Here is a 27,000-nt window from a genome sequence, read left to right as displayed (position 1 = left end):
GATGAATTAGGTAAACTGCACAACATTTTTATTAGATACAATTTCACTTGCCTGTTGGATGGACTGGAAGGTGACACTTTGAAAATAAATTGTGAGCCACAGAAAGAGAAGTACCTCTGGTTAACAGAGTGCAAACTGATGAAACAAGGGATTACTAAACCGTATGAACAAGAACATTATGCTTTCCCGTTTTATTAGTTTCCACAAAAATGTGATAAAAATAAGCCTAATATTGATTATCAGTTCAACATCAAGACTGCATTAACGGGGATGGATAATAATAAATTCAAATGTGAAACTATTTTCTGAGTAAACAATTCACCTTGAAGAGTTACTTGTATAACACCATAAGGAACACATAGTTTCCCAAAATTTACATTTTGTTAAATCAAATTTTCTTCATCATAATAAAAGTGACATTTGATGTTGATTTCAACTTGTGATTCTTCTCATTCTAAAAATTGACGACTGATCAAAATAATTTAAGGTATACAGTTTCACCAATAATCAATCGCTGTAAGCTATTTTTTTCATCTAAATCATGATGGGATCAAAGTCCATGGCCTTCAATGGCTTTGAGCTGAGAGACGTAGCAGAGGAAAATACACTTGATTAGAAACACGAGGTGGGCATACTAGATTTGTTTTCTTGTGAAAATAATTAAAACAAGCTTCCTAAATATTTTTCCAGATAGTTGTCATATGCTGTTGCTAATTATGCTTAGTTTGTTTTGAAATGTGGACCTTTATACACTTTAATGTGGATAACTTTTTTCAAATCAATAAACATCCTCTGTTTGTTCTAACAACACCAGTGTCTTTATATGATTAGACTGTTTTTATTTTGCGGCATCAAAAAACAAACTATTTCCTGCTTGTAATGAGTTACATTAGGTAAAAATGACCTGATTCAACCCGAATTAACAATCAGCCATCTCCAGCTAAGAGCTTCAAGATGATGTTAAATTTGTAAAAGTGCACCATTTTCATTATAGCAATATAGCATATTTCCTTGACCTTTTCTGTAGTTAGATTAAGGGAGTAAAGATGTTTTTGCACAAGACAACAACAATTGAGACAAAAATTAAAAAAAAAAAAGGCCATCATGTAATCCAAAAGGTTTACGTAAAGGCAGCAGTCATAATGCATAAATAGAGCATATTGCAAGAATATATACATTTTAAAAAAAACTCACTGGGTTGTGATCTTTTTGAGCATGTTTCAGCAGGAACCGCTGGAAGTGCTGATCTGATGAATGTCATTGCACCTCTTACTCACTGACGGCTGGTCTTTACTATTAGGTTTACAGAGGATAGGGGCCACTATATTAATCTACCCTGAGTTGGCGATTGTTATCCTTTCCTTTCATGTGGCCAGAAGGCTCCTCTGACATGGCTGTGTAGTTTAACAGCATAACTTAAACAGAAATTCATTCATAGCTGCCTCAGTGTTACAGAAAAGGGAGATATGTTGCTGAATTGAGGGGAATTTGTGAAATTAAACAAGAGATGGGATTGTGAAGAGCTAGGAATAATCATGCCAGGCAACAGGCCGCAGGAATGCAAATCGCCCCTCAAGCCAAGAGTTAAGTTAGCAGGTGGCCTCTTCTATTCACTGAATGTCAACACAGCCCACATAACATCTGGGCAGGCCAGCCACTGCTTTTAATTAAGTGAAATACAGTCACTCAATGTTCTGCCATGTCAGAAAAAATGTTATAAAAGCGGTAGGGTGGGGGGGAATAGTGCAACACTACATATCCTGTGTGCAGTGAAGGTCAACACAGTTGTGTAAATAAATATTAATCCTTAACCTAATTCCTACATTTCCATGACCATTAAAAATCACTCCGTGACCAAAGTACTTCTCTTGAAATAGCACGTTCTTTTACACTTCTCCGGGATATATGTTTATCCTAACAGAAATGCAACAACATTAGCACAGTGTTTCAAATAGTCTTGTGATTCCCTTGTTTTCAAAATTGCAGATGACAGGTTCATTTTTTGGTTGCTTTTTCAACATTTTGCGTACAATCGAATTCCATTTCAATAGGAAGTCTTTTGCTACCATCATCCTTTTTCTTTTTCTTCCTTTTTTAAACTCTCTGGACATGAAATCTCTGAATCCAATTTACAACACTGTGGTGATGATTTATGTATTTATTTATCTGTTATGTTTATTTCAAACTGTTTAGTTAATTAAATAAAGATTTATATAATTTATTACGTGATAAAATACACAAAAATGCAGTTAAGTTTTGTGAAAGTATGTTTCCTTTTTTGACGTAGAAATTTTAAGGTTCTACCCTTAACATTCTACCCATAACTGAGAACTACCCAGTTATGTTTGTGAATGTTGGTCTTAAAAAAAAAACACCTCACCACCCGCTGAACATTAGATTTGATTGTATTTCAATGTATTAATTGATAAAAATGCCATTGTTTTGTTTTTTTCAATTTGTCCAACCTTCTACAATCTTCTTCTTCTTCTTTACAGCCATTCCCTTCAGGGGTTGAAACAGTGAATCAATCTTCACCATCTAACCCCATTCTCTGTATCCTCCTGTCTAGAACCAACTAACTTCATATCCTCTCTCACTACATCCATAAATCTTGTCTTTGGTCTTCCTCGAGACCTCCTGCCTGGCAGCTCCAATTCCAGCATCTGTCTCCAAATATATTCACTCCCTCCTCTGTACATGACCGAACCATCTCAGTCTGGCTTTTTTGACCTTCTCTCCAAAACATCTAACATGTTCTGTTCCTCTAATGGACTCATTCCTGATCCTATCCATCCTTGTCACGCCCAAAGAGAACTTCAAGATCTTTATCTCTGCAACATCCAGCTCTGCCTCCTGTCTTTTCACCTTTTTCTAAACCATACAGCATCACTAGTCTAACCACTGTCTTGTACACCTATTTTCCTGTCATTCTGTCTGATAGTCCTCTATCACATAGCACCCCGGACACTTTTCTCCACCCATTCCAACCTCCTTGAACCTGTCTCTTCACCTCTTTTCCATACTCTCATCTGCTCTGGACTGTTGATCAGAAATCCTCCAACTTCTTGATCTCCACTCTCTGTAGCTTCACCGCTTCACCTGGGATCCTCTCATTCTCACACATACTGTATATGCGGTCTTGCTCTGACTAACTTTCATTCATCTCCTTTCCAGAGCATACCACCACTTCTCTAGATTTTCCCTAATGTGTTCCCTGCTCTAACTACAGATCACAATGTCATCTGTAAAAATCATGCTCCGTGGAGATTCTCGTCTAACCTCCTCTGTCACCTTGTCCATCACAACTGCAAACAAGTAGGGGCTCACAGCTGTTCCCTGATGAAGTCCCACCTTCACCTTGTACTTCTCTGTTACATCTACACCACACCTCACCACTCTCACAGCTAGCATACATGTCCTGCATCCATCTAACATACTCTTCTACATTCTCTGCTATTCCAGTCTTCCTCATACAATACCAGAGTTCCTCTCTTGGCACCCTGTCATAGGCTCTTCTAGGTCTACGAAAAGGCAATGCAGCTCCCTCTGACCTTCTCTGTACTTCTCCATTAGCATTCTCAAAGGAAATACGACATCTGTAGTACTCTTTCTAGGCATGAAGCCATACTGCTGTTCACAAATGCTGACTTCTGCGCTCAGTCTTGTTTCCACTACTTTTTCCCATAACTTCATTGTATGGCTCATCAACTGTATCCCTCTATAGTTGCCGCAATTCTCCAACCTCCAGTCTTTCAAGTCTGTTGCCTGCACCAACATGCCCATTGAGGTTTGCACCAATTACCACTCTCATTTTGGGGATATTCTACATCCCTTCATCTAACTCATTCCAGAACTCCTCCTTCTCCTCTAACTTACATACCACCTAGGGGCATAGCCACTAACAGCATTGAGCATCACACCTTCAATATCCAGTTTCAGACTCATAAGTCTATCTGACATTCGTTTCACGTCTAGAACAATCCTAACAAACTTCTCAATCAAGATATCTCCTTCTCCATTTCTCTTCCTATCAGTATCATGATAGTACAACTTGAAGCCTGCTCCTAAGCTTCTAGCCTTACTACCTTTCCAACTGGTCTCCTGGACACACCACCTTCCTACTCTGCATCATGTCGACCAACTTTCTAACTTTTCCTGTCACAGTTCCAATATTCAAAGTCCCTACTCTCAATCCCACTCTTGCCTTTCCTTTTCTCTCTCAGCTTCCAACACGCCTTCCTCCTCTCCTTCTTTGGCACACAGTAGCCCAATCCAACCTTCTAGAATCTACAATCTATTCTATTAAAATTTGGGAAAAAAAAACTGCTAGTGTATTAGTCGAATAGAGTAGAAGTAGAGAAGGAAAATTGCATGTGCAAGACAGAGACAGTGATAGGTTCCCTGTTTCCTTGCTGCAAGAGATTCTCCTCAAAATAGGAATGTTGGGGCAATAAAATGTAATGTTATGCTGTTATCCTTGCCATGTTTTAATAGCAATAAACACCATTTTTCTTTGGTGAAATACATATCTATGTAAATTGATATGAATTTCCCTTGTTGTCCCTATTACAAAAATCACAATGAATGTGTTGATGTGAATGACATAAAAAAAAATTTGATTGATGCACATTATCTGTCTCCCATTGTCCTTGTAGCTAAAAGACAAGGCTTTTAATCTGCTTTACTGTAGGCATTGAATCTCTCTCTCTCCCCATGAGCATGTCAACGGTTTGGCTCTATCTTTACACCTCTATTTTGCATTAAACTTTTCGAACGTTTACAAATCAGACAGGGTTCTCCAAAAACTAAATAGTAAAATAGTGTCGCAAGTCACGAATATTGGGGTTTTCTGTGTGATTTTGGGGTTGCTGGGAATTTTGTGTGTGTGGTTTGGGGTGCAAGGAATTCTGTTTTTTTTTTTTTACCTGGAATTGAGCGAGAACAGATAGTTGTATTGCAGGCTTGTGTGGCGTGGCTGCGGTCAACAACAGCTATTGCTTATTAAATGGACATTTTACCATCAACCAGGTGTTTTCCCTAACTAAAATGCTACAACATCCTCAGCTCTTCGGCCTGAGGGAAGCTGAAAACCACTACTTGGAACTTGTAAATTAATAGCAAGAAATTAAAGGGATAGTTCATCCCAATTCAAGAGATAAAGAGTATTTGAGTGTGATGTTCATCATCAGTAGGATAATCTTGTGACTGTGTTTTGGATTGTCACCTGTTGAGATGTCTGTCCTCAGATTATCTTGAGCAACCATGCTATAATTTCTGGACAAAAGTTAGCCCAGAGTTTGTAATGAAATTGTATGGCAACACAAAAACTCCAGTATGTCTTTCTTAATTCAGAGAAAAGTTGACATGTCCATGGTAAAGCTGCATCATTTATTATTGCAACATGTGCATTTCCATTACAAGACAGATATGTGGTACATTTATTAAAATATACAACCTCTCTCTACATTAACAAATTGTCTCAGCATGATATCTGCAGCTGTTACAAAGACTACAGAGAAATAAACAACAGTGTAAATGGAAGAGATTTGTATTGACATGGCATACAAACTACCAAATGTACATTCATAATAGAATGTTCAACATTATAGGAGTTTCATTTCACACTCAAGATAATCCCATTCAGCTGCCAAAAACCTGCCATTGACAGGATATTATCAGACAATATGACAGTGATAGAGAGGGCTTGAAAATGACAATTCCTGTTTCCCTAATTTGGGTAACTATAGCTCAAAGAGTCAGTCTGAATTGTGGAGTTAAATGTGGAAAATCATAGTACTGTTCTGCTGGAAGTGATACTGAATTTAGTGGAAATATACTTCTTGGATTGCTGAAATTTATAACTGCATTATTATTCATTATGAGGGGAAAATAGTATAGAAATAAGCTCAAATGAAAAGCAATTATAACTGCAAGTGCAATAATCCTACATAATCAACATTTATAGCACAAGTATAAGATGTTTGGAGGAGGCATCAACAGGAAGGAAGGCAATCTTGTGTCACAATCAACTTATGAAACTACAGATATAACTTGCAGAAAATACAGTATATGCCAATGGACACAAAGGTAACTCTTAAATGATTTTAAGTAATATAAGAGCAACAGTTTCTGAATCATTTAAATATAACATTATTCAGTGCTATTTTTTATAAAAGAAAATAAATTAGATAATATATATATTTATATACATAATACTGTACAGCATGTTTCTTTATTTCCCAGTTCCATTCCAGTATAAGATAGCATAAATTAAACTAAGGTTTTCCACTAATGGCAACCGCAAGACCTTACAACCATATTTCTATATTTCTTCAGTATAACATTTGAACTGTCATCAAAATAAAGTACTGATATTGCATTTAGTTTGGTTGGAGCACAGCAAGGCTTTGGCACATTGTCAGGAAACATTAAATGCACCTGTAAAAGAGAACATAAAGTGGGTTTTAGATGAGGTGCAAAAGTAGTGTTTTGACTGAATTATATCTGCTAAAAACATTATGGTCACTTTTAAAATAATTTTATGACTTCTCACATACATGGCAAACGCTAGTGATTACTCACCAAGGTTTGGACAATTGCATGGTTTGTTGCATTCATGTGTGCGTTGAGGGGAAATGAGCATTCACCATCACAGTAGAAAGCAGCGTAGCCCTCAGGTGCAATTATCCAATCCTCGATTCAAACAGAAGAAATAAATTAGTGAAATTATCATTAACGCACGGTAGTGAATGGAAAAAATAGTAGTCACTCATTTACTTTCAAGAAAAGTAAAAATAATTTTATCGTACCTGCCAACCCAAATCCCGAAAACTAACATACAGTTCATGTTTCTTGCAGGCCTGCTTCTGTTCACTTGTGTTGTAATCTGAGCAGAAGGGATTTCATGTAAATATATGCGTCTTCATATTTTTTTTTCACCAAATTAAGGCTTAAGCATACAGGTATATCAGCACAGCAGCAGTAAAACACTTATGACATTTAACATAAACATGTTTAATGGTGTGTATGGATGTAAACAAGACTGAAAGTTTCAATAGTGAAAAATATCACAAGTCTTAACGGTCAGAGAGACGTAAGATTTCTTCAGTTTCTTGAGTTCCGGATAAGCCAGAATAACTTTTCAAACAAAAGAATGTTTTAAAAAAACAAATGACAAGATGCAGTTGGAAGTGAGGATACCTCCACTTTTAGGTGCACGCGACGATTCTTGTGGATTACTGGATTTATTGCGATTGTGATTCTTCTTTTTCCCACCAGCAGCTCTGACAGAGCGAAACAACACCCCGCTTGCTTTAAAGAAAGCAACCAGGAATGGCTGTTTTGACTGGGGCCCATTCCTTCCTACGATGCCAGCAGATTTGATGTTGATACTTCGTCCTTGAAAAACATAAACGATAAATAAGGAAGGCAAAATCTTATAAGTGGAAAAATAGCCAAATGTGTCCATGTGATATAAAAATCCATGATTATGTTTTTGGATTTGAGATGGATTTTTTATGGTGATTCACTGGGAGTAGTTAATTATCTTTATTCAGTGTAAAAAGATAGATTCGTCCAGGTTCCAATATGTTTTTACATATTTGAATTATCTATTCTTTTAATTGTTAATTATATCTTAATTGTGCTTGACCTTTATCACCTTGAGGGTGGAGGTGGGATGCAGTGGGGGCTGGGGGGCTTGAGCTCCACTCACCATCTATTGTCTCCACACACAGCTGAAGTCCCAAGTTCTGCTGCGGGTTCATCACCCAGTGATTACTGGTGGCCGTTATGTCAAATACTAGCCAGCCACCGTCAGATGCTTTCACGGTTTTGGAGTCGAGCAAGAATGTCTCTGCATCTCTAAATGTTGGGAAAACATCAAACAAATCCATTAAGTTTTCCAAACAAAATACTTGTAAGTAGTATTTGGTATGCAAACATACCGAATACGCACTAAAACATATTTACAGATGGCTTATATATATTTTGATTTCCATGAAAGTTATATTCATCTATGGGGTCTGTGTTGGAGTTGTCTGTCAGAGTAGTCTGTTTTGTGGTCTGTTACACGCCACATTACAAACAAATTACAAACCCCCAGGGGTTGCTGTACAGTTTTATACTCTTAAACAAATAAAAACTGTCTGTACACCTCAATCCATGAAAAATATATTTGGAAACCATATGGGTCTTCAAATACCATTTAATTCTAAGGCTAAGAGCTCTTAGTGAATTAGAGTACAGGAGAGAGATGAGGTATCATTGACATATTACTAATGGATACTTGTGTTCAAACTATGTAGCAGAAGCCAAAAGTTGAGTGCCTGTTACTATCAGTTTCTCCATTACTATTCCATCAACCGTTTGCAATCATTCATTACTGTCTCAGCCCTGTTGAATAAACTGTGACTTTTAATAAAATACAAGGCTTTATGGTACATTATCAACCAACCTTCCACCTATATGGTGGACATGAGTTACATATCATGTAACTCAGCCGTTGTATATTTTAACATGGGCCTGACATAAGGCATCAATCATCCGATAGTTGAATAAAAAAAGCAACTTTGCCATGTGCATTAGATTCCTTGGCAGATCGGATAAGGCAGTGTCTGTTCAACTCTCACGGTTACATGATGTTGGCCAGGATGAACCAGGGGTTTCCATGTGGCTCCAATTGTTCAAGAATTATTTGTGTTTATTACAGGTGTAGTAAAACTCAACCTCATATGGAATCCACAAAAACCCTTTGGATGACATGAAGCTGAACTTCCTGTTTGAAAAGGACAGCATTAAAATTAGATCCTGTAATAATTTCCTTTACACGCCAGAGAATTCACCTTACTCCCACTCTAGGCTATGACTTTCCAGAATGAATTTTTTTCAATGACAGTCTGTACAATTAATGTTTGATAAAGGCTATGTGTCTTCAGCTTATTTTTCTTTTGTGCTTAATGTTCAATCTCTGGTTTCAGCACAACGGAAAAACGGTAAAATTGGAATATTAAAATGAAAATCTGACGATGAAACTTGATCGCTGATTACCCAGTCAATTTAAGGACAACACTGCAAGAACGTTGAAAAATATCTAGAAACTGCACTCCAAGTAGAGATGGAAAATGATATATATTTATATAAGACTTCTTTCATCTGTAATTTCTCCAGGAACATTTATTCCTGTTGCTGTTTTCTCATTGTTTTTTTTTTCAAAGAGATATATTACAAATATGTCGTAGGATTTCTAGCACCGGGGACACTGGCAAAACTATTTCCAAGAAAAGAAATATATAAAACCTGAACTCGACAGTCTTCCCCTTTCGGATAGAGTCCTTTGACCAAGGCTTTTTCAAAGCCCGAGAGGGCCATACCTCCCCTTCAATCACCCACACACATTTCTGGCAAGCTAATGTGGGCCCACTTCTGAGTAGCCCCGTGTGTATTCAGCTATGTCATGGTTTAAACTTCCGGAATATTGTAAAGACAGGCAGGTGGTGGGTTTAACAGTGGCCACGGGAGTATCCGAGAGAGCCTCGTCCTCCTAATATGGGCCCTCATGGGCGCATCTGGGACTTGGCCAGGAACAGAAGACAAGTGATAACTGATGGGCCTTCCATGCTTTATAAGTGGACAACTTGCTAATGGGCTTCTCTTTATCCTAGAACTATATTTGTAAGGCAGACATGGTGCGAATGAAGGGGAGCAGGGTTGAAGATAAAAAAGACATTCTGTGCAAGTGGAAACCTTCAGCACTGTGGGACAATTTGGTAGCCGTAAAAAGGATTTCTGCAATTGATTATTGTGTAATCATTGCCTCTTTTCTATTTAAATAAGCTTACTACTTAGAGCCAGGATATGTTGAACATTTAACTTGCACTTTCTTGTGATATTAAATGACGTTACTTACTTGTTTTGATACTCTTTGATGACTTGATAAATGGTGACTTTCAGAGTGATATTGTCAAAGCGTGTATGACTGTGGTCCTTATAGATCCGAAACTCTGCTGCCGTCACTGCCTCTCCATCTGGGATCTGAGTCAGATCAAAACGGAACTCCTTATAGTGTCTTCGTTGATGAGAAAAATCTTTATCTTTCTCAACTGGAAAAGAAAATATCATGTGATGAATTTCATTTTTTGCCGGTAGCTACATATAACCCTCGATAAATACGACTTCACGCCTCTTCAGCAGTCACACATGTCGCTTAAAGGATAAAATATGCCAGCATTAACAAACAAAAACCAGGTAATTTATCAAATCTTCTTTTACATTCCAGGTCCAATCCAAACATTTTGACTACCAACAAAAGCACTTTCCAGTTCATTAAATCAGTCAACTGAATACAGGTAGCAGCTCCCAGACAGGCCCTCTACTGTGTGCTTAACTGCATTCTCTGGCCATGATGAATGGGCTGTCAGTTAAGAAAAACAGGCTGATTTCAATTAAAGACACTTTTGTCTGCTCTTCAAGTAAGAGCACAGACCAGACAGGATTCGTCAGTGTCATTTGAGCTACTATGCTGATCTCATTTCTGACCCTGTATTGACCTCCGGTAAGTTTTATACTACACAAAGAGAGAGTACATTTAATGATTCTTCACCTTTACAGTGGTTATTGATTGGTTGACATGGGACATTCAATTCGCTATGAAGTGAAAAAATAGTCAAATATTGTATAAAAGACACATGTTAAACATATACACTTTTTTATATGTTTCAGTGATGATTTAATAGGGCCCCTTAATGCAAGATATTCTACAAAGACCCCACAAACCTTGGATGTGGAAACAAGCTGACAAACCCTTGATGTGACTACAAAGTGACCACCAATTGTCTCATGCCCACTGCTTGAAATGGAAAAAAGGCCTGCGGCTGAGGTCAGTGGATCTGTTGACATCTGCAGTGATATCATGCAGTGCATTTCCCTGATATTTTATCGAGAGAGAGCCCCTGCAGTTACTTAGCACAAACAGGTCAGAGGTCAGGTCTGACTTTTACCTGTTGAGTGTGTTCCATTATATGAGACACAGTAATTTGAAGCAGAAGTGCCATGAAGCATAAAGCGTTTTACCTTCAAATAGCCAAAAAATTTAATAATGATGGCTCGAGTACGGTTGGAAAATATTAGATGCATTAGATGCAGTACTATTTAAAAAAACAAAACCTAAAACTATTTGGGTTACTGCTGTGTGGTCACTGCTCCCGCTTAAAACTTTATGTTTTTCAATTTGGGATAATACAGTGAGGTAACATCCAGCTTATGAAAGGGAATGATATGTCAAATAGTTCTTACTTAGACAGCTGAGGTCAGTAGCTATATTTAAGTGTACAGTAAAAAAGACAGAGGCCCATTGAACACTTCACTGACAGTCACCAGAACGAGAGCAGAGCTTTCAAGGCTGACAATGTACATGCCCTGCTGTAGTACTAAGTGGAAACAGATGGGCTTAGGCTAAGGTGAATTACTTCCAATTCCAAGCAGCTCCACAAAAGTTATGTGTGAATATATACAAATATATATATAGATAGGCACACGCGCACACACACACTATTTAGGCACATATACAAAACTATTGTCGTATTTTAAGTGCATATGATTTTAAGTTATCTTATGTTTTCACCAACAGTTTAGATTCCCAATGTACCATTATAATCCACTCTGAGTAACACTTTAATTGAAATACTTGATAGTTATTTTCTAAATGGATAAAAAAACACTAATTAGAGTAGACGTAGGTTCTCTTGGACTGACAGAACCTGAAGAAATACAGGCATCACTCAATATCACTCTCCTTTTAACAACAGGAAATAATTTAGACCAATTTTCTCAAGGTCAGACGGTCATCTGATAAGCTCTTCTGAACTGCTGGGTCAAGGGTCACAGCTACCGAGAAGACATAATAATTATAAAGATCAGCTGCTTTTTAATAGGAAGCAGCAGATGCGGATAAGGTCAAGCTGTCTGTTTTGTTAAATAACATTTCACTCAAAGCTGAGAGTACTGTTGTCTAAAATGTCACAGTTTACCTGTATTAAACGTAAAGAAAACATTTTATTACGGGAGGACATCAAACAGATTTTTTCAGGTACTTGGCTTCTTATTCTTTTTCTAATTAATAAAGGAGGAGATTTATTACAGGGTAATAAAAATAATAGTCCAACTACGTGCGTTGATTGCATCTCGTCAGACAGCCGTCTAAACAAGCAAACAAAAAAAATCGGATGAGGCCTGTTTTATGGTAAAACATCTACTGCTATGGGTTTTTCTCACTTGTGCACAGCAATGTTCAGCAAACCGCTGGAAAAATCCAAAAGGGGCTTATGGATTTAAGGTTAAACAATATTAAATAATAATAATGAATTTTTAAAAAGTAAGAACTTATTGTCCCTGAGTGAATGATGACATTTGTACAATTTTCTATTCAAAAATAAGTCTATTCCAAGTGTTAAAAAAAAGGAATTATTTGAAATAATAGATATTAAGTCTTGATAATGGCAAATGGTTCGGAAGAACGGGGCGCCAGCCGGTGATTATATTTGGATGGATGTCATTAAATTAATCTCCTTAATTGAACGAAGTGAGAATAAACCTTCCCAACCGCAGCGGAAACCCTGGAGATAAAGGACTTTTTCCTCTTCATAAATGTCACTTACCTAAATTGACAAAACTCATCACCATGTCGGCGTCGTTGAGAAAGTTAGTGTCGTCCGCGGTGGTGAGCGCGCCGCCGTGGCCCAGCGGAGGGGCGGCCCGGTAGGACTGCGCCACGCGGGGGTAACCGGCGTATTGCGGGCTGTAGTAAAATTTCCTGGAGTGCCCTTGAGCTTTGGCACCGTGGCTTTTCGCCGCTCCCGGAGAAGCTCCCTCCTCTTCCACGGCCATGGCGTTGTACAGGTCGAGCATGAAAAGCGGAGCGGAGGACGCTTGTTTCCCGGGAGAGAAGGGCCTCGGACGGTGTGGCAAACCCAGGATGGAGAGGATCTCCCGCTGGATCTCCCGCCGCTCGTGATTGCGCAACCGCCTGTAAATAAAACTGGAGTGCACATGGTTGTCACTCAGGGCGCAGTGGGCGCACGACAGAAAACTCACGCAGCTCCACGCCAGTCCGAGCAGGGTGCGGTGGAAAGGTGCGCGTACTGGCATCTCGGAAGATCACTCTTTTGGGCGTGAGGTGAAACTACATCGCACTTTGTTGGATATTTGTTTCAAGAAATGAAAGAGAGTTATAGAGTCTCCATTGTTGCCAGAAGCGACCACGACTTCAACGATGGTGACTGAGGAGACTTTCTTATTAAGCCTTTTTACAAGTGAAGTTTCAGCGCGCCGTGAAGGCAGCACTCCTCCCCGGCGTGCGAGCGGTCCCGGTTACTCCTGCAGGATTTACTCCTCCGGGGTCCATCCAAGGTTTTGCTCCGCCGGGTATTTATGGATTTGTGACCTCCGTTTCTCACCTTACTCCACGCTAATGAAAAAAAAAAACCTCGTAGGTAGGCCTCCGCCCAATTTCCTCGGGTCACCCGGAGTGTCCAGTGGATGAACTTTGTCTAAAGTGAATGGTGGAGCCGTGCCCCTGCTCGCAGTTTATCACCCCCCCCCCCCCCAACACACACACACACACACACACACACACACACACACACGCACTCAGAATGCATCGGGGCTGCCCTTTCAGTCCATCCCACACTAAACTTTTTTTTTTTTTCTTTTCTTTTCTTTTGCTTTTGCATCGACCTCCAGCGGCCGCTATAAAACTTCAGTCCACTCTCACGATGAATGTGGCGGCTCAGGAGTGTAAAAGGAGACACTTGAAATCCGAGAGCCTGTCCGACGACTGAAAGAATAATGACAGAGCCTTTTAATCACCTCAACTTATTGAAGTTATTGGAGCCCAGTAGCACTCACTGCACAGCATCCCAGATCCCGTCTTGAAAATATTTTTTAATTCATTTATTTGCAAGATCCACTATGGTGATGCCTTTTCATTTTCCTCCACACACAGACAAAGCGAGAGTTGAGCAGGTCTGCAATGCCCATCACACTTGTACAGCACCTTGATGGAAAGTGCTCTATAAATAAATTTATTATGAAGGTAGGGGAAACAGGTATAATACAACCAACATTTCAATAAGCAAATACTAGTCAGTATTAAAAGCCACTGAATCTTTGCATATGTAACCAGAGTCAATGCACATACATAGTATTCTGCATACCTCTAAGATCTCAAGAATAGAAAATGTTAATTCAACCAAATAACTTGAACCAGGAATACATTGCTAAAAGAGCATTAAGTATGTAAAATAGTTTTTAACTGAATATAGTAGTAGATTTCCATGCAATGGACAACTTCTATCCTGGATGAGAGGAGGAAACTTCCTCAGGTGTGGTCATTCCTGGAGGTACAGAGGTAGCCTACTGTGGGATTAATATGCACTGCCATCTAGTGAAAAAAAATACTAACATGCAACCCCTGACACACACACACACACACACACACACACACACACACACACACACACACACACACACATTGCATTCATTATAAATTTCTGTGTGTGTGTTTGTGTGTGTATGAGAGTAAGAGATGAGTCATAATAATAAAAAAAACTTCACAAATCATTTTTTTTAATTCCAATAAGAGTGAGAGAGTTCATACAAAAGTCCTTTCTTTCACACCATTTAAAAAAATACAAAAGCTGTTTAAAACAAGTCAACGCTGAAATAACCTAAGACTCAGATTTATAAATAACAATAAAATATTTGTTACAGTAACGGAAGACCTTTGGAACCAAACATATTCCAAATAAAATGTAAGAATTTTCATGGAAATATGTAATTATTGTATTTCCCCCCAAAACACAAGTATGTCAATGGGTGTGGTGAGAGAGTGAAGCACTTCATGCAAATTATCATCTGTTATCGCATGTTTAAACTAATTCCATTGGAAGTAAGGCTTTATAAGAGCCCATATATAACTGCAGGCAAACACGCTCCTGTTTGTGCTCTGATGCCAGTTTCTGATATTCAGCGTGAAATGTTGCGTTTTGATTAAACCACCTAGTTCAAATGCAGTGTCAGTTTTGACAGCAACATGCAATGAAGCAACACAATGGGGCAACATGAGAAAATGCACTAACCAAAGAGGTCCGAACCACATATTGTACATAATTATGACAAGAGGTAATAAAGGAAGCAACTGCAAGTTTTCTCAATATCATTACAACTTAAAAGCATGTCCAAAAGATATTGAATAATAAACAATAGAAACTTATGGCAAAGAAAAGGTGATGGGATCATGGATAGGAATCTATCTGTCTGACAGATAGAGCACATACGATGTGTCAAGGAGGTCCGTTTGTTTCCACAACAGAGAGCAACCGTAAGGACAAGATCTTCCTGAGGATGATTTCTAATCAGCTGTAGACTGGTGCCTGCACTGATGAATTCTGTCAATAGTTGGGCCCTTTGCTGTAATGACCCGGTCTCATTATGCTTCCATAGCACATGGATGGATCACATACTCCCGGATGGCCTGGGATGCCTGGATTGCCACTTTTACCCTCTGCTCCATCGAGACCGGGGGGTCCAGGCTTACCTGGGGTGCCAGGTTTACAATATCCCTGGGGACCTGCTGGACCTTTGAAGAGTGGGAAAAAAAGCAAACTGTTGTAGTAATGATATGACAAAATGTGAAGTTGAAAATTGTATGTGATAGTCCACAGTGTTTTCTGTAAATTGTGTGAAATTGTGTGGGTGTACCTGGAGGCCCAGGAGGCCCCTGATCCCCACTCGTGGTTTGACCAGGGCTGCCTTTCTCACCCTTGAAACCTGCTTCTCCTAGAATTATGATGGTTTTGATCAGATGATCTGGAAAAATCACTCAGATACCATCAAGTGTCTTTGACATCGGTTTTACCTTTAAATCCATCAATACCAGGCCGTCCTGGACGACCAGGATAGCCTTGCTGTCCCCTTGACCCAGGAAGGCCAGGAAAACCTCTGAGGCCCTCAGGCCCTTTTGGACCTGGTATGCCAGGTGATCCAGGTTGTCCCAGGCAACCAGTACAGCTACTCTGCTTGTGGTTCATCAACAGTAAGGGTAGCTCAGCTAGATCATTAGCAAGAAGAACAGTTAAGTTCATTTATGGGCTTGAAACCTCAAAATAGAAAGATCCAAAGTCAAAAACGCAATACGTACAATGAAGAACCTCTCTGCAAAGGTGACGGATGTGTGTGTCTGAAACCTCACTGGCCTGCAATGAGAAGTGATTGATTGCGTAGATTTCCAGTAAGTTCCAATGTTATAATTCCAATCACCAACCAAGTGTAACATCATGATGAAAACCTTAAAAAGCAACATATCACAAAATGTTGCACACATACAGATCTTCCTTCAGGTCCAGGTATGCCAGGGGGACCAATATCCCCCTGCATCCCACGGGGGCCTGGCTGGCCTGTCTGACCTGGCTGTCCAGGCCTTCCCACTTGACCTTCTTGTCCTCTCTGACCTGGATAGCCTGTTGTCCCTTTCTGGCAAAAAAGTCCACTCTTAGTTAAAAAAGTATGTTTGGACAAAAAATTGCTGGGTATGCCGTTGGGTGACATACCTCCCCTTTTAGTCCCCTTTGACCCAATGAACCCTGTAAATGAAAATCAGGAACAGCAAATTAGAACAGCAAATATAAAATACCTGTAGGATTGACAGCTTACATCCCATTTGAACTGCAATGGGGATCAATTCTAAAGAAAATGTTAGATAAAAGGTGCCAGTTATAATTTGCGCTTCAAAACACACCTGAGCCAGTTAACCCTTTGGCATCACCTTCAGATAAAACATAAAGAGTTGTAAAATGTTTGGAAAATGTAGTTTTTGTTGTTGTCAAATATTAAAAAAACTGCAGAAAATCACGAGACACAAAAATGGAAAATATTTATATATATACATATACATATACATATACATTTACATATACATATACATATACATATATAGCTATAGATATAGATATATATTTTTAGACAAGATTATAAATCTATCTATCTATCTATCTATCTATCTATCTATCTATCTATCTATCTATCTATCTATCAGTTTAAGATTCCAAGAGTTGGCATTGATCATTTGAAGGGATTTTCAGTGGCCACATGATGGTGCTGATCATCTTTGATGAATCATTTTGCAACATTTACTGACATCTAGAGGTGATGTTTTATGTAACAACCAGCGGAATACCTCCCATTCTGAGGTTGTGGGAGAAACCTGAAATAGCTTTCATTGGCAGAAGGATGAATTTAATTTTTTAACCTAGGAGATAGTTATCCTTATTTTTGATTATGTATGATTGACAAAATCTATAACAATATAGTTTGCAAACAAAAAAAAAGACATCCAGAGAAAGTCTACTAGAAAAGTATGTCCCCCAAAACCTTTCGTTTGGCCAGACAGGCTTATATTTTTATTGTTTGTGTCTGATGACATCATTGATAGGCTTTCCAAAGAGATGGAGGTTCATTACGTCTTAATTTCCACAGTTCCACAATCATCCATTTCTGTGGATTATGTGCACAATTCTTCAGAATTTGAAAATTAATACAGAGTGATTATTCGTGCCATTATCCTACCATGCATTTGGTTTCACTGATGTGTCAGGTCAATTAATGCCATCTCTTTTTGAAGCAGGTTTTTTCATTCTTCATTGGTAGATGGTGTCATCTTAAATTTCCTTTTTTAGTTTGTAGTTAGATTGGTGTCTTATGGTGATTTTAATCCTGATGTGTGAAGAAGTATGGTTGTATGAAACACTAATAGAACTATTTCATAATGGACAATACAAATATTGTGCAATATTACTTTGTTTAATTGCAAGGTGATTAGAATTCACACCCTTCCAAGTTGATATTGAAAGAGTAATATCTTTTCAGCTTTTCCCTGCAAGAGTTGCCACAGTAAATCGCCCTTCTCCATCTAACCAAATCCCCTCTCACACCAACTAACTTCATATCCTTTCTCACTATGTCCATAAATCTTCTCTTTGGTCTTCCTTGAAAGCTCCTACCCAGCAGTACCAATTCCAGCATCTGTCTCCCAATATATGTACTATTCCTCTTCTGTTCATGACCGAACCATCTCAGTCTGACTTCTCTGACCTTCTCTCCAAAACATCTAACATGAGCTGTCCCTCTGACGGACTCATCCCTGATCCTATTCATCCTTGTCACTCCCAAAGAGTACCTCAACATCTTCATCTCTGCGACTTCCAGCTCTGCCAGCTGTCTTTTTGACATTGTTGCTGTTTCTAGACCATACAGCTGGTCTCACCACTGTCTTGTACTCCTTTCCTTTAATTCTAGCTGATAGACTTCTATCGTATAGTACACTTGACACTTTTCTCCAACATTCCAACCTGCCAAAACCTACTTCTGTACCTCTTTTCCACACTCTCCGTTGCTCTGGACTGTTGACCCTAAGTACTAGAATCTTCCAACTTCTTGATCTCCACGCCCTGTAGCCTCACTGTTGCACCCCGGTTCCTCTCATTCATTCACATATATTCTGTCTTGCTGTGACTAACCTTCATTACGCTCCCTTCCAGAGCATATCCCCCCTCTCAAGATTTTCTTCAACCTGTTCCCTGCTTTCACTGTAGATCACAATGTCATCTGCAAACATCATGGTCCATAGAGATCTGTCTAACCTCATCTGTCAGCCTGTTCATCAACACTGCAAACAAGAAGGGGCTCAGAGCTGATCCCTGATGAAGTCCCATCTCCACCTTGAACTTCTCTGTTACACCTACAGCACAACTCACCACTGTCTCACAGCTGGCATACATGTCCTACACCTGTCTAACACACTTCTCTGCTACTCCAGACTTCCTCATACAATACCAGAGGCACCCTGTCATATGCTTTTTCTTGATCAACAAAGCACAATGCAGCTCCCTCTGACCTTTTCTGTACTCAATTATCATGGTCAAAGCAAATATTGTATCTGTAGTACTCTGTAGTACTGCTGTTCACAAATGCTGACTTCTGCTCTCTGTCAAGATCTGTTCTCCCTGTCCCCTCAGTGTCCCACTTCCTTTTTGCTAACTGCTTTCTCTGTATATACTCCTGCACTTCCATTCACATTCCACCACCAAGTCTCCTTATTTACTTTCCTTCCAATCAAAACATCAAGTACTGATCTCTTTCAGGTTACCTTGTCTATACAAGATGTACTCTACCTGTGTGCTCCTACCTCTGCTCTTATAAGTTACCCAATGTTCCTGTGTTTTCTGGAAAAAACCATTCACAACAGCAATTTCCATCCCTCATGCAAAGTCGACCACCATCTGTCCCTCTGCGTTCTATCCTATATACCAAATCTGCCCATTGCTTCTTTATCACCTCTATTGCCTGCACCAGCATGTCCATTGAAGTCTGCACCAATTTTCACTCTCTCATCTCTGGGGGTAGTCTTCATCACTTCATCTGGAAGAGTAATACCTAATACCATTTACAGAGTAACACCTAATTATTAACAAACCTATTTCATCTATTGTTTTCTCAAGACAAACAACCTCAATTGCAGGGCTGAACTGTTATTTATTTTACTAACTGAGTGCATCAATTATTCAAAAATAGATAGGAACACTTGCTCTGAGAAAAAATAATTGTAAATTTACAAAAGGGAATTCTGACAGTCTTTTTATTGGTTTTGTATGAATGATATTAAATAACGCTTTGTTTCTTTCTTTACTTTCTTCACCACAGCCTACTGATTTACTACCTGTTTCATAAGGGCAAAAAACCCAGTTAGATTTTGTGTTTTGTGGAAATGTTTTAAAATTTATTCCAAATCCAAATGAGTCACGGGTATTTATTGGCTTTTGATGTGATGGGAATGAGTGGACATATTATTTAAAATCCCAATGTACGAGCAGACTGTGCCAGTGCGAACACTTCAACAACACATCTTATGAGAATGCTGTCAAGATAGTAACTCAACATGTTTTCAGCTGCCACAGTATCTCAAAACTGCTTAAGCACGCTGACCAGCTGTTAGGTATTTTCCAGAAACATGTCATCATATAAAGTCCCTGATCTCAATACATTAATTTAAAAGACAAATGTTCCACTAAAAATAACTTTTTCGAGAATTTGCTCTGAGATCAGCGTTTGGAAACATACAATATTGGATGGTCCAGCTCCTCTGGGGGGACCCCAAGACATTCCCAGGCCAGTCTGGAGACACAGGGTCTCCAGCTTGCCCTGGGTCTTCCCCGCGGTCTCCTCCCAGATGGGCATGCCAGGAATACCTCTCCTGGTAAGCATCCAGGAGGCATCCTTTTGGCTGCTTGTATCCGTGATCTATTTCTTTCGGTCACTACCCACAGTTTGTGACAATAAGTGAGGGTGGGAAGATACTTTTAAATATGAAATATTTTTAAAAAGGGGGATCACCATCCCGGTCTGCTAGTCCAGCGGCACTGTCCCCAAAATCCACGCAATGTAGCAGAGGCGTGTTAGCCATTCGGAACCCAGGGCGGATCTCATTCACCTCCGGGGCTCTGCGACTGAAGAGCTTTTTGACTGCTTCAGCAACTTCAGCCCCGGAAATAGATGTGTCCGCTCCAGAGTCCCCTGGCTCTGCTTCCTCATTGGAAGGCATTTCAACGGGGTTGAGGAGGTCTCGGAATTATTCCTGCCACCGATCTACGTCTTTAGTTTAGGCATGAGTTATTATTATTATTATCATTATTATTATTATTATTATTGGATTTTTTGATTTATTTGACAGAAGCAATTATATGTTTGGTTTACTGGCTTATTTTTGAGATGAGTCAAACTTACTGGATTCCCTGGATCCCCATGCTCTCCATTTTCACCTTTCATTCCCTGGTTTAAAAAAATACATAAAACATAAAAACATAAAACGGGGTAGGATGTATGGTTTTCACAGTAGGGATTATCAAATTGACATTAAATGTAATTATGCGAGTACAAACAATTTGTCGTCTTCCATTTCTAGCCACTATCTATATTATGTTATGAAAGTTGAAATGACAGTTTTAGTGGTTTGTTTTTATATTATATTTGCGCATCAGAAGGAATAAAATTATTTAACAACACAGTAGATAAAGACTGTGCTTTGTTTAACCTTAATCTTATAAAGAAATTAATTTCTCAGAACACCCAATACTGTGGTTTACAATGGTTTACTTTCCATAGTATGCTTATTATTTATTGTTTTGTCTTGGCTACACTGTGGACAGTAAAGTAAGAATTTAATTGTACAGAGAAACATACAGCAGTTGCACAAACTGCGCAGCTATGTGTCTGGGTAGCATTTTCCCGCACACGTTTTCCACTATACAATTCCTTCAAATATGCATTATTTTCATCCAGAGCTGGAAATTACTTCTCAAATTTTCATTTCCGTCACATATTTTAAAGTGAGTTGAAAGAAGCCAACTGGATGATAGCATTGCCTGTATTTGTTTCTTAACCAAAGCTGGAAATTGTCCGGCCAACCATACCATCTCTCCTTTGTCTCCTGGAATTCCTCTTTGTCCCTGAAAAACAAGCAGACGGACAGATAGATAGATAGATAGATAGATAGATAGATAGATAGATAGATAGATAGATAGATAGATAGATAGATAGATAGATAGATAGATAGATAGATAGATAGATAGATAGATAGATAGATAGATAGATAGATAGATGGATAGATAGATAGATAGATAGATAGATAGATAGATAGATAGATAGATAGATAGATAGATAGATAGATAGATAGATAGATAGATAGATAGATAGATAGATAGTAAGTCATCAGGTAGACTCAAAAATGAAAATAGAAAAATGGGATGTTGCTGTGTTTGCAAAAAACGAATAACAGTGAAAGTACCTTGCTGCCCTTCATCCCTGGCATTCCTGGATGTCCTGGTTGACCTGCTTGCCCTTGTTCCCCTGCATGGCCCTTTACAGGTGTTCAGTTTAACACCACACATTAAAATCAAGGAGGTGTTTTAGTTTCTATCTGACCCATAACTATTCTGAATATACAGTCAACTGTGTACAGAAAGAAAGAAGCACCTTGATCTGAAGTGTGAGGCCAATGAAGAAGTGCCTTAAACCTGCATTCTTTCTAATAGGTGGCAGTGGTGACCTCAGTGATTGCGAGAATGACATTTGATTGTAAGACAAAGCTTTCAGATGAGGACAGGAGTTTTCAGTATATATTTTCAAAATTAATTGATATTTTCAATCAATTATTCTTTTTTTCAGAATAATGTTTCAACATGTTTTTCTGATTGAAAATCACTGAAGCAATGTGGGACAAATGCAAGGAAAATTATGATGAGAACTGACAACAAATCATAACCAAAACATGCTTTTGGGCATGGGTACCTTCTGATTGAAATGCTCCATGACAACCTTTTCATCATGGAGATGTATACATGACGTTACATTTGAAGAGGTTTCTTTTTTACATGCTAGGTAATTTTCATAATTTTCATTTTGTTTTTTGACATTCATGCTACCTTTTGGTCAGATTTAATCCGAGAAGCATTTTGGTTTGGTGTGGTTATAGAAAGCAACCATACATTCAGAGGCTCTTGGACTGGTATTATAAAAAAATGACATGAAAATTATGACACGAAAGCCTAAAATCTCTAAAATTAATTTTTCAATAAGTCAAAAAGAGCCTACAAACTGTGGGATAACAATACAGGTGTTGCTTTCACTTTACTCTTTTATTTACACACACACACACACACACACACACACACACACACACACACGCACGCACGCACGCACGCACGCACGCACACACACACACACACACACACTCCAACAAACAATATTCTCATTGTTGCAATACAGCATGTATGATTGAATATCTTAGTATAGATTCATTAAATTAATCAGTTTACATTGACAAAAAATTCAACTTACCACAGGCCCAGGTTTCCCTTGTATACCAGGAGTTCCAATGTCCCCTTTTTTCCCCTTAGAAAAATATGTTATATTTCCGATAACATAGGACATATCTATCTATCTATCTATCTATCTATCTATCTATCTATCTATCTATCTATCTATCTATCTATCTATCTATCTATCTATCTATCTATCTATCTATCTATCTATCAAGTGTATGTGCATTTGATCAAAGCATTCAAATTTTCAATATGATTTGTAAACTGTTTTGTATATGGAATAATTAAATCATTCATATCACTATTTGTATATATCCTTTTTGGTGATATAATACTGTGTCCATTTTCACATGATGTTCCCCTGAAGTTGAATTTTGTCGATTCTTATGCTTTCTTTTCCAGTTGAACAAGCCCTAGTAATTGCAGACTGAATCTTGGCCATAAAACACGAATATTGCATGACTGTCTGTAAACTAGGATTTTGCTTGTGTGCCATTCAACAATGCACATTGGCATGTTAGAGACAGATTATTTAATGAAAAGTGATTGGAAGGGCAAAGCATCCAGACCAGACCAGACTGCTTGCATTTCCATTACAATTTCCACTGATGAAAGCATTATTGCTCAATAGAGCATCGCTGGTGCAGCCAAGACTGCTTGACTGCTTTTTCATCATATTTATACAGAAACCCCGAACAATTAAATATTAACCACTCATAATAAAATGTACCATACCGATAACGCATATAAAGTAAGCATGGTGCTGTGTTGATCATTTGTGAACATCGGCAGTTGGCAAATGTTGTTCTGAGAGCAATGTTTAAACTGTTACATGAGCTGGTCTCTAAATTGACGGTTGACGCCATCTTGTCTGGATTCATGGGCAGAATTGCCACCTTATTCTGGCTGGCAATGCAGCTAAACAAACTGTTGAGTTTTGTTTGAAACTGGAAATAATGAGTCACATGAACAGAAATTGTCTCTGTTGTGAGGGTAGGGGAAATATCAACACTAAATACTCGGAAATTTAAATCTGATAAATGATATTTGTTATTGTGAATAACATGAAACCTTTTTAAAATTAAAGTTTTGATTTGCATCACCAGTGGTATAACAACAACTTGTAGAGTTAGATAACGTTTTAAACAGGCATTAATTATTACCTTTTGTCCAACTGGTCCTTGTACACCAGGGGCACCAGGCAAACCTGTTTCACCCTGCAGGATAGTAAGACAGTATTTCTTGAATTCTCTGAAAAATGGTGAGCAGAGAAATATGTGGACTGAACTTACAGCAGAACCTTCAGATCCTTTTAGGCCTCTTGGTCCCGGCAAACCAGTTTCCCCCTGATAGAAGAAACACTTGATCAATATTACCCCAAAGAATAATTCTGAAGGCTCCAATCAGAGCTCTTGTACTTATGAAGGGGAATATGTTACCAACTAACCTACCAACTGACCTTTTGCCCATTGAGACCTGGTGTACCTGGTAAGCCAGACATACCCTAGTACCAAAGAAAACATGCTGGTAAGAGACAGTCTATTATATATAAAGCAAGTCATTCTCGCCTCTCGCCATATTTCAAAAGATAAACCGGTATACAATTTCACCATAATAGGGAAACAAGCTGCTATCTAAACAGCGAATATGAAAAAACAGATGCAACACTACTAAAAAAGAAATGTATCCATTTATTGGATTTGTGGTTCAACCAATGCAGCAAAAATGACTCTGGAAAGCCTTTTTTTTGTTATTTTCCTCTGAAATAAATAGATCCAGATGGTTTATGCTTTTGTAACACATGATGGTCCCATCCAGTTTGGACCAGCAGACAGAGGAAGCGATCGGATTGTGAACACTCAGGCTGCATCTGAAGATGTCCCAGTACTGGGACCTGCAAGGAAGTGGTAACTCCTGTTTTAGCGTGAGGAAGTACAGTACTAATTCTGTCTCCTTGGACACATTACTATTCGTTCTTAGAGGGGAAGGGGAATGGCTCTTAGCCTTGTGGAGCAAATGAGTCATCTTTTGTACACCCATCACAGAGTTTGGAGAACTCTTATAATCATGATCAGTGGGGTGGTTGCCCAGTTCAAACCCTTTCTTTCCAGAATTGCCAGAGCACCACAACATTCCCCGATTGGTTGCTTTATTTGCCGTATGCTACGAACTGGTCCTGTTTGTTACATAACAGTGCTTTACTGGGATGTGTTATGAGGGAAGTACCCTGAATTTCTGTTAGTCAAGGGAACTCTATTTACTTGTGACAGTGAGTGAACAAACTGTAGTCTTACAGTAAATAACATAATGGAATCAAATCAGTGGGATCCATCAAGTCATCCCTGACATTATCTTTTAAACTCTGTGAACCCCCAAACCTCCTGTAACTTTGAAAATCATGTTTGCATGTTTGCTTGAAAAAACATTTATATCAGCAAAAGCTGAAACTGTTAAAATACATAGAATATGAACAGATATTCCAAACCTACATTTCATTTTGAATCAGAATTTATACAAGTTGTTGTATAAAAAATAATGGGTTTTAGATTGTATGACACATGAAGATCACTCTTCTTGTTGCAAAATGTAAAGCCATGACATTAAATGCATTTCTAATAAAGTAATAGTAATTAATCAGCAAAACTCAATTTTAACAAAGCAGCATAAAAAGTCAAACCCAATGCATCTTTATTGAATTTGGTCTGCATTATCACTCACAGTATGACCTTGCCTTCCATCGGCTCCTGGTAAACCACTGGGCCCAGCTTCTCCCTTTGTACATCGGACAAAAATTGTGGTTATGGTTTTTGCAAAATTATTATCATACAAAACATAAAGCAGATACATATTAATAATGAAGAACACAAGCAACAACATCCCCTCACAAAAATAAATAACTTCCTAAACCAACATAACTTGGTAAAAATACTTTTCGGCTTGATAGTGAATTACATTTTCATACAAACTGACAGCTGTAGGCTTTCAAAAAAACATATACATTCACTTTGCTAATACTCATTGACACGTCTAACAAAAACAACCGGGAAGTTGCGCATGCATTTATGTCACAGTAAAGAACTCTACAGTGCAATATTGTATGCATCAATACATTATGCATCAATCTAATCCATTAATGGTCTCTGTCAAAATGAATCTTGATGGCACCTATTTAAAAATTTGTTTGAAATGAAAAAAACAGCACCTCGGATTAAGTAGGAATGCGATTTGTTTCATACCCTTGATATTGTATGTCTTTTTTAAGTTGAAAAAATGATTTCAGTTCTGTGCCACCACTGTGCCATGTAGAGTTATTGTTTTATTGTTTTTTTTTATTGCTATTGTCACTTTTATTGAAAAGATACCTTTTGACCAGGTGGACCGAGAAACCCATCTTTTCCGTCTCTACCTGGTTTGCCCTGAGAAGAGAGAAAGGGATTTGGAAATTGTCATGAGGAGACTTGGGGTCTGGATTTGTTTATGGATGCTTTAGTACTTACAGGTTTCCCAGGATAACCTGGCGGCCCAGAAAGTCCAATACTTCCTTTTTGTCCCTGAAAAACACATGCATCTATTTTAAAATGTGTTTCTGGTGTCGTTCTGTTTCAGGATCAATCACCAACTGTTTTTTGTTGTTGTTTTTTGCTTCTAGGATTATTTACACTCTCACCGCTTCGCCTGCTATTCCTGGCAACCCTAAACCACCCGGTGATCCTTTTGATCCCTGAAAAAAATATAGAGTTTCAGATTATGTCATGTATTATGAACTGTAGAACAAAGCGCCAACATGTAATTGTCAAGACTAACTCAGCTTCAAACAGCCATTACCATACAAAATTAAATTCACATTGTTGCATTGTCAAAACTCACATTTACAGATGAAAATGTGATCTGCTGGACATGATTTACAAAGTTCATTCCAACATTTGAAATGTCTCAAATTAGTTCAAAAGGAACAAACTTATTTAGATTGTACTGCAGAATGTATTAATGACTCAGTGACTGCATGCCCAATAGTTTTCCATTTTGTTTTTCTCCAAAGCCCTTGATACATCCCAACACATAATTAATTAGA

The 27,000-nt window shown here is 38.4% G+C and overlaps 2 protein-coding genes across 2 annotated transcripts in view; both read right to left on the bottom strand.

Moving 5' to 3' along the window:
• Window positions 1-5,377: 5,377 nt before the first annotated feature.
• On the bottom strand, window positions 5,378-13,576 carry bmp5 (bone morphogenetic protein 5). Its single transcript, XM_086161682.1, has 7 exons — window positions 12,654-13,576; window positions 9,908-10,100; window positions 7,715-7,863; window positions 7,201-7,398; window positions 6,810-6,886; window positions 6,583-6,693; window positions 5,378-6,438 (listed from the first exon to the last, which is right to left on the bottom strand). Exons 1-7 carry the CDS (start codon window positions 13,141-13,143, stop codon window positions 6,289-6,291), a joined length of 1,368 nt encoding a protein of 455 aa, XP_086017808.1. The 5' UTR covers window positions 13,144-13,576; the 3' UTR covers window positions 5,378-6,288.
• Window positions 13,577-14,605: 1,029 nt separating this feature from the next.
• Window positions 14,606-27,000, bottom strand: part of col21a1 (collagen, type XXI, alpha 1) — a 32,137-nt gene continuing 19,742 nt past the window's right edge. The window contains exons 13-29 of the mRNA XM_086168518.1: window positions 26,596-26,649; window positions 26,426-26,479; window positions 26,291-26,344; window positions 25,647-25,700; window positions 24,388-24,432; window positions 24,221-24,274; window positions 24,092-24,145; window positions 22,945-22,998; window positions 21,893-21,964; window positions 21,519-21,554; window positions 20,833-20,877; window positions 16,605-16,637; window positions 16,381-16,527; window positions 16,196-16,250; window positions 15,914-16,105; window positions 15,757-15,834; window positions 14,606-15,634 (exon numbers count right to left, since the gene is read on the bottom strand). Of these exons, the coding sequence (XP_086024644.1) occupies window positions 15,447-15,634; window positions 15,757-15,834; window positions 15,914-16,105; window positions 16,196-16,250; window positions 16,381-16,527; window positions 16,605-16,637; window positions 20,833-20,877; window positions 21,519-21,554; window positions 21,893-21,964; window positions 22,945-22,998; window positions 24,092-24,145; window positions 24,221-24,274; window positions 24,388-24,432; window positions 25,647-25,700; window positions 26,291-26,344; window positions 26,426-26,479; window positions 26,596-26,649 (1,269 nt within the window). The 3' untranslated portion in view covers window positions 14,606-15,446. The remainder of the gene's footprint in view (window positions 15,635-15,756; window positions 15,835-15,913; window positions 16,106-16,195; window positions 16,251-16,380; window positions 16,528-16,604; window positions 16,638-20,832; window positions 20,878-21,518; window positions 21,555-21,892; window positions 21,965-22,944; window positions 22,999-24,091; window positions 24,146-24,220; window positions 24,275-24,387; window positions 24,433-25,646; window positions 25,701-26,290; window positions 26,345-26,425; window positions 26,480-26,595; window positions 26,650-27,000) is intronic.

The sequence above is a fragment of the Fistularia commersonii genome, chromosome 2, assembly GCF_037954325.1.
Source record: "Fistularia commersonii isolate RoL2024-O1a breed Wild chromosome 2, RoL_Fcom_v1.0, whole genome shotgun sequence".
Classification (NCBI taxonomy): Eukaryota; Metazoa; Chordata; class Actinopteri; order Syngnathiformes; family Fistulariidae; genus Fistularia; species Fistularia commersonii.
This window is presented reverse-complemented; position numbering and strand designations above follow the sequence as displayed.

Excerpts from the sequence above, each read along its gene's own strand:
- bmp5 (XM_086161682.1), bottom strand. The coding sequence starts at position 13,143 with ATGCCAGTACGCGCACCTTTCCACCGCACCCTGCTCGGACTGGCGTGG. Across the intron at positions 10,101-12,653 it reads GATGAGTTTTGTCAATTTAG|TTGAGAAAGATAAAGATTTT; the intron begins GTAAGTGACATT and ends TTTCTTTTCCAG. Across the intron at positions 6,887-7,200 it reads GCGTGCACCTAAAAGTGGAG|ATTACAACACAAGTGAACAG; the intron begins GTATCCTCACTT and ends CCTTCTGCTCAG.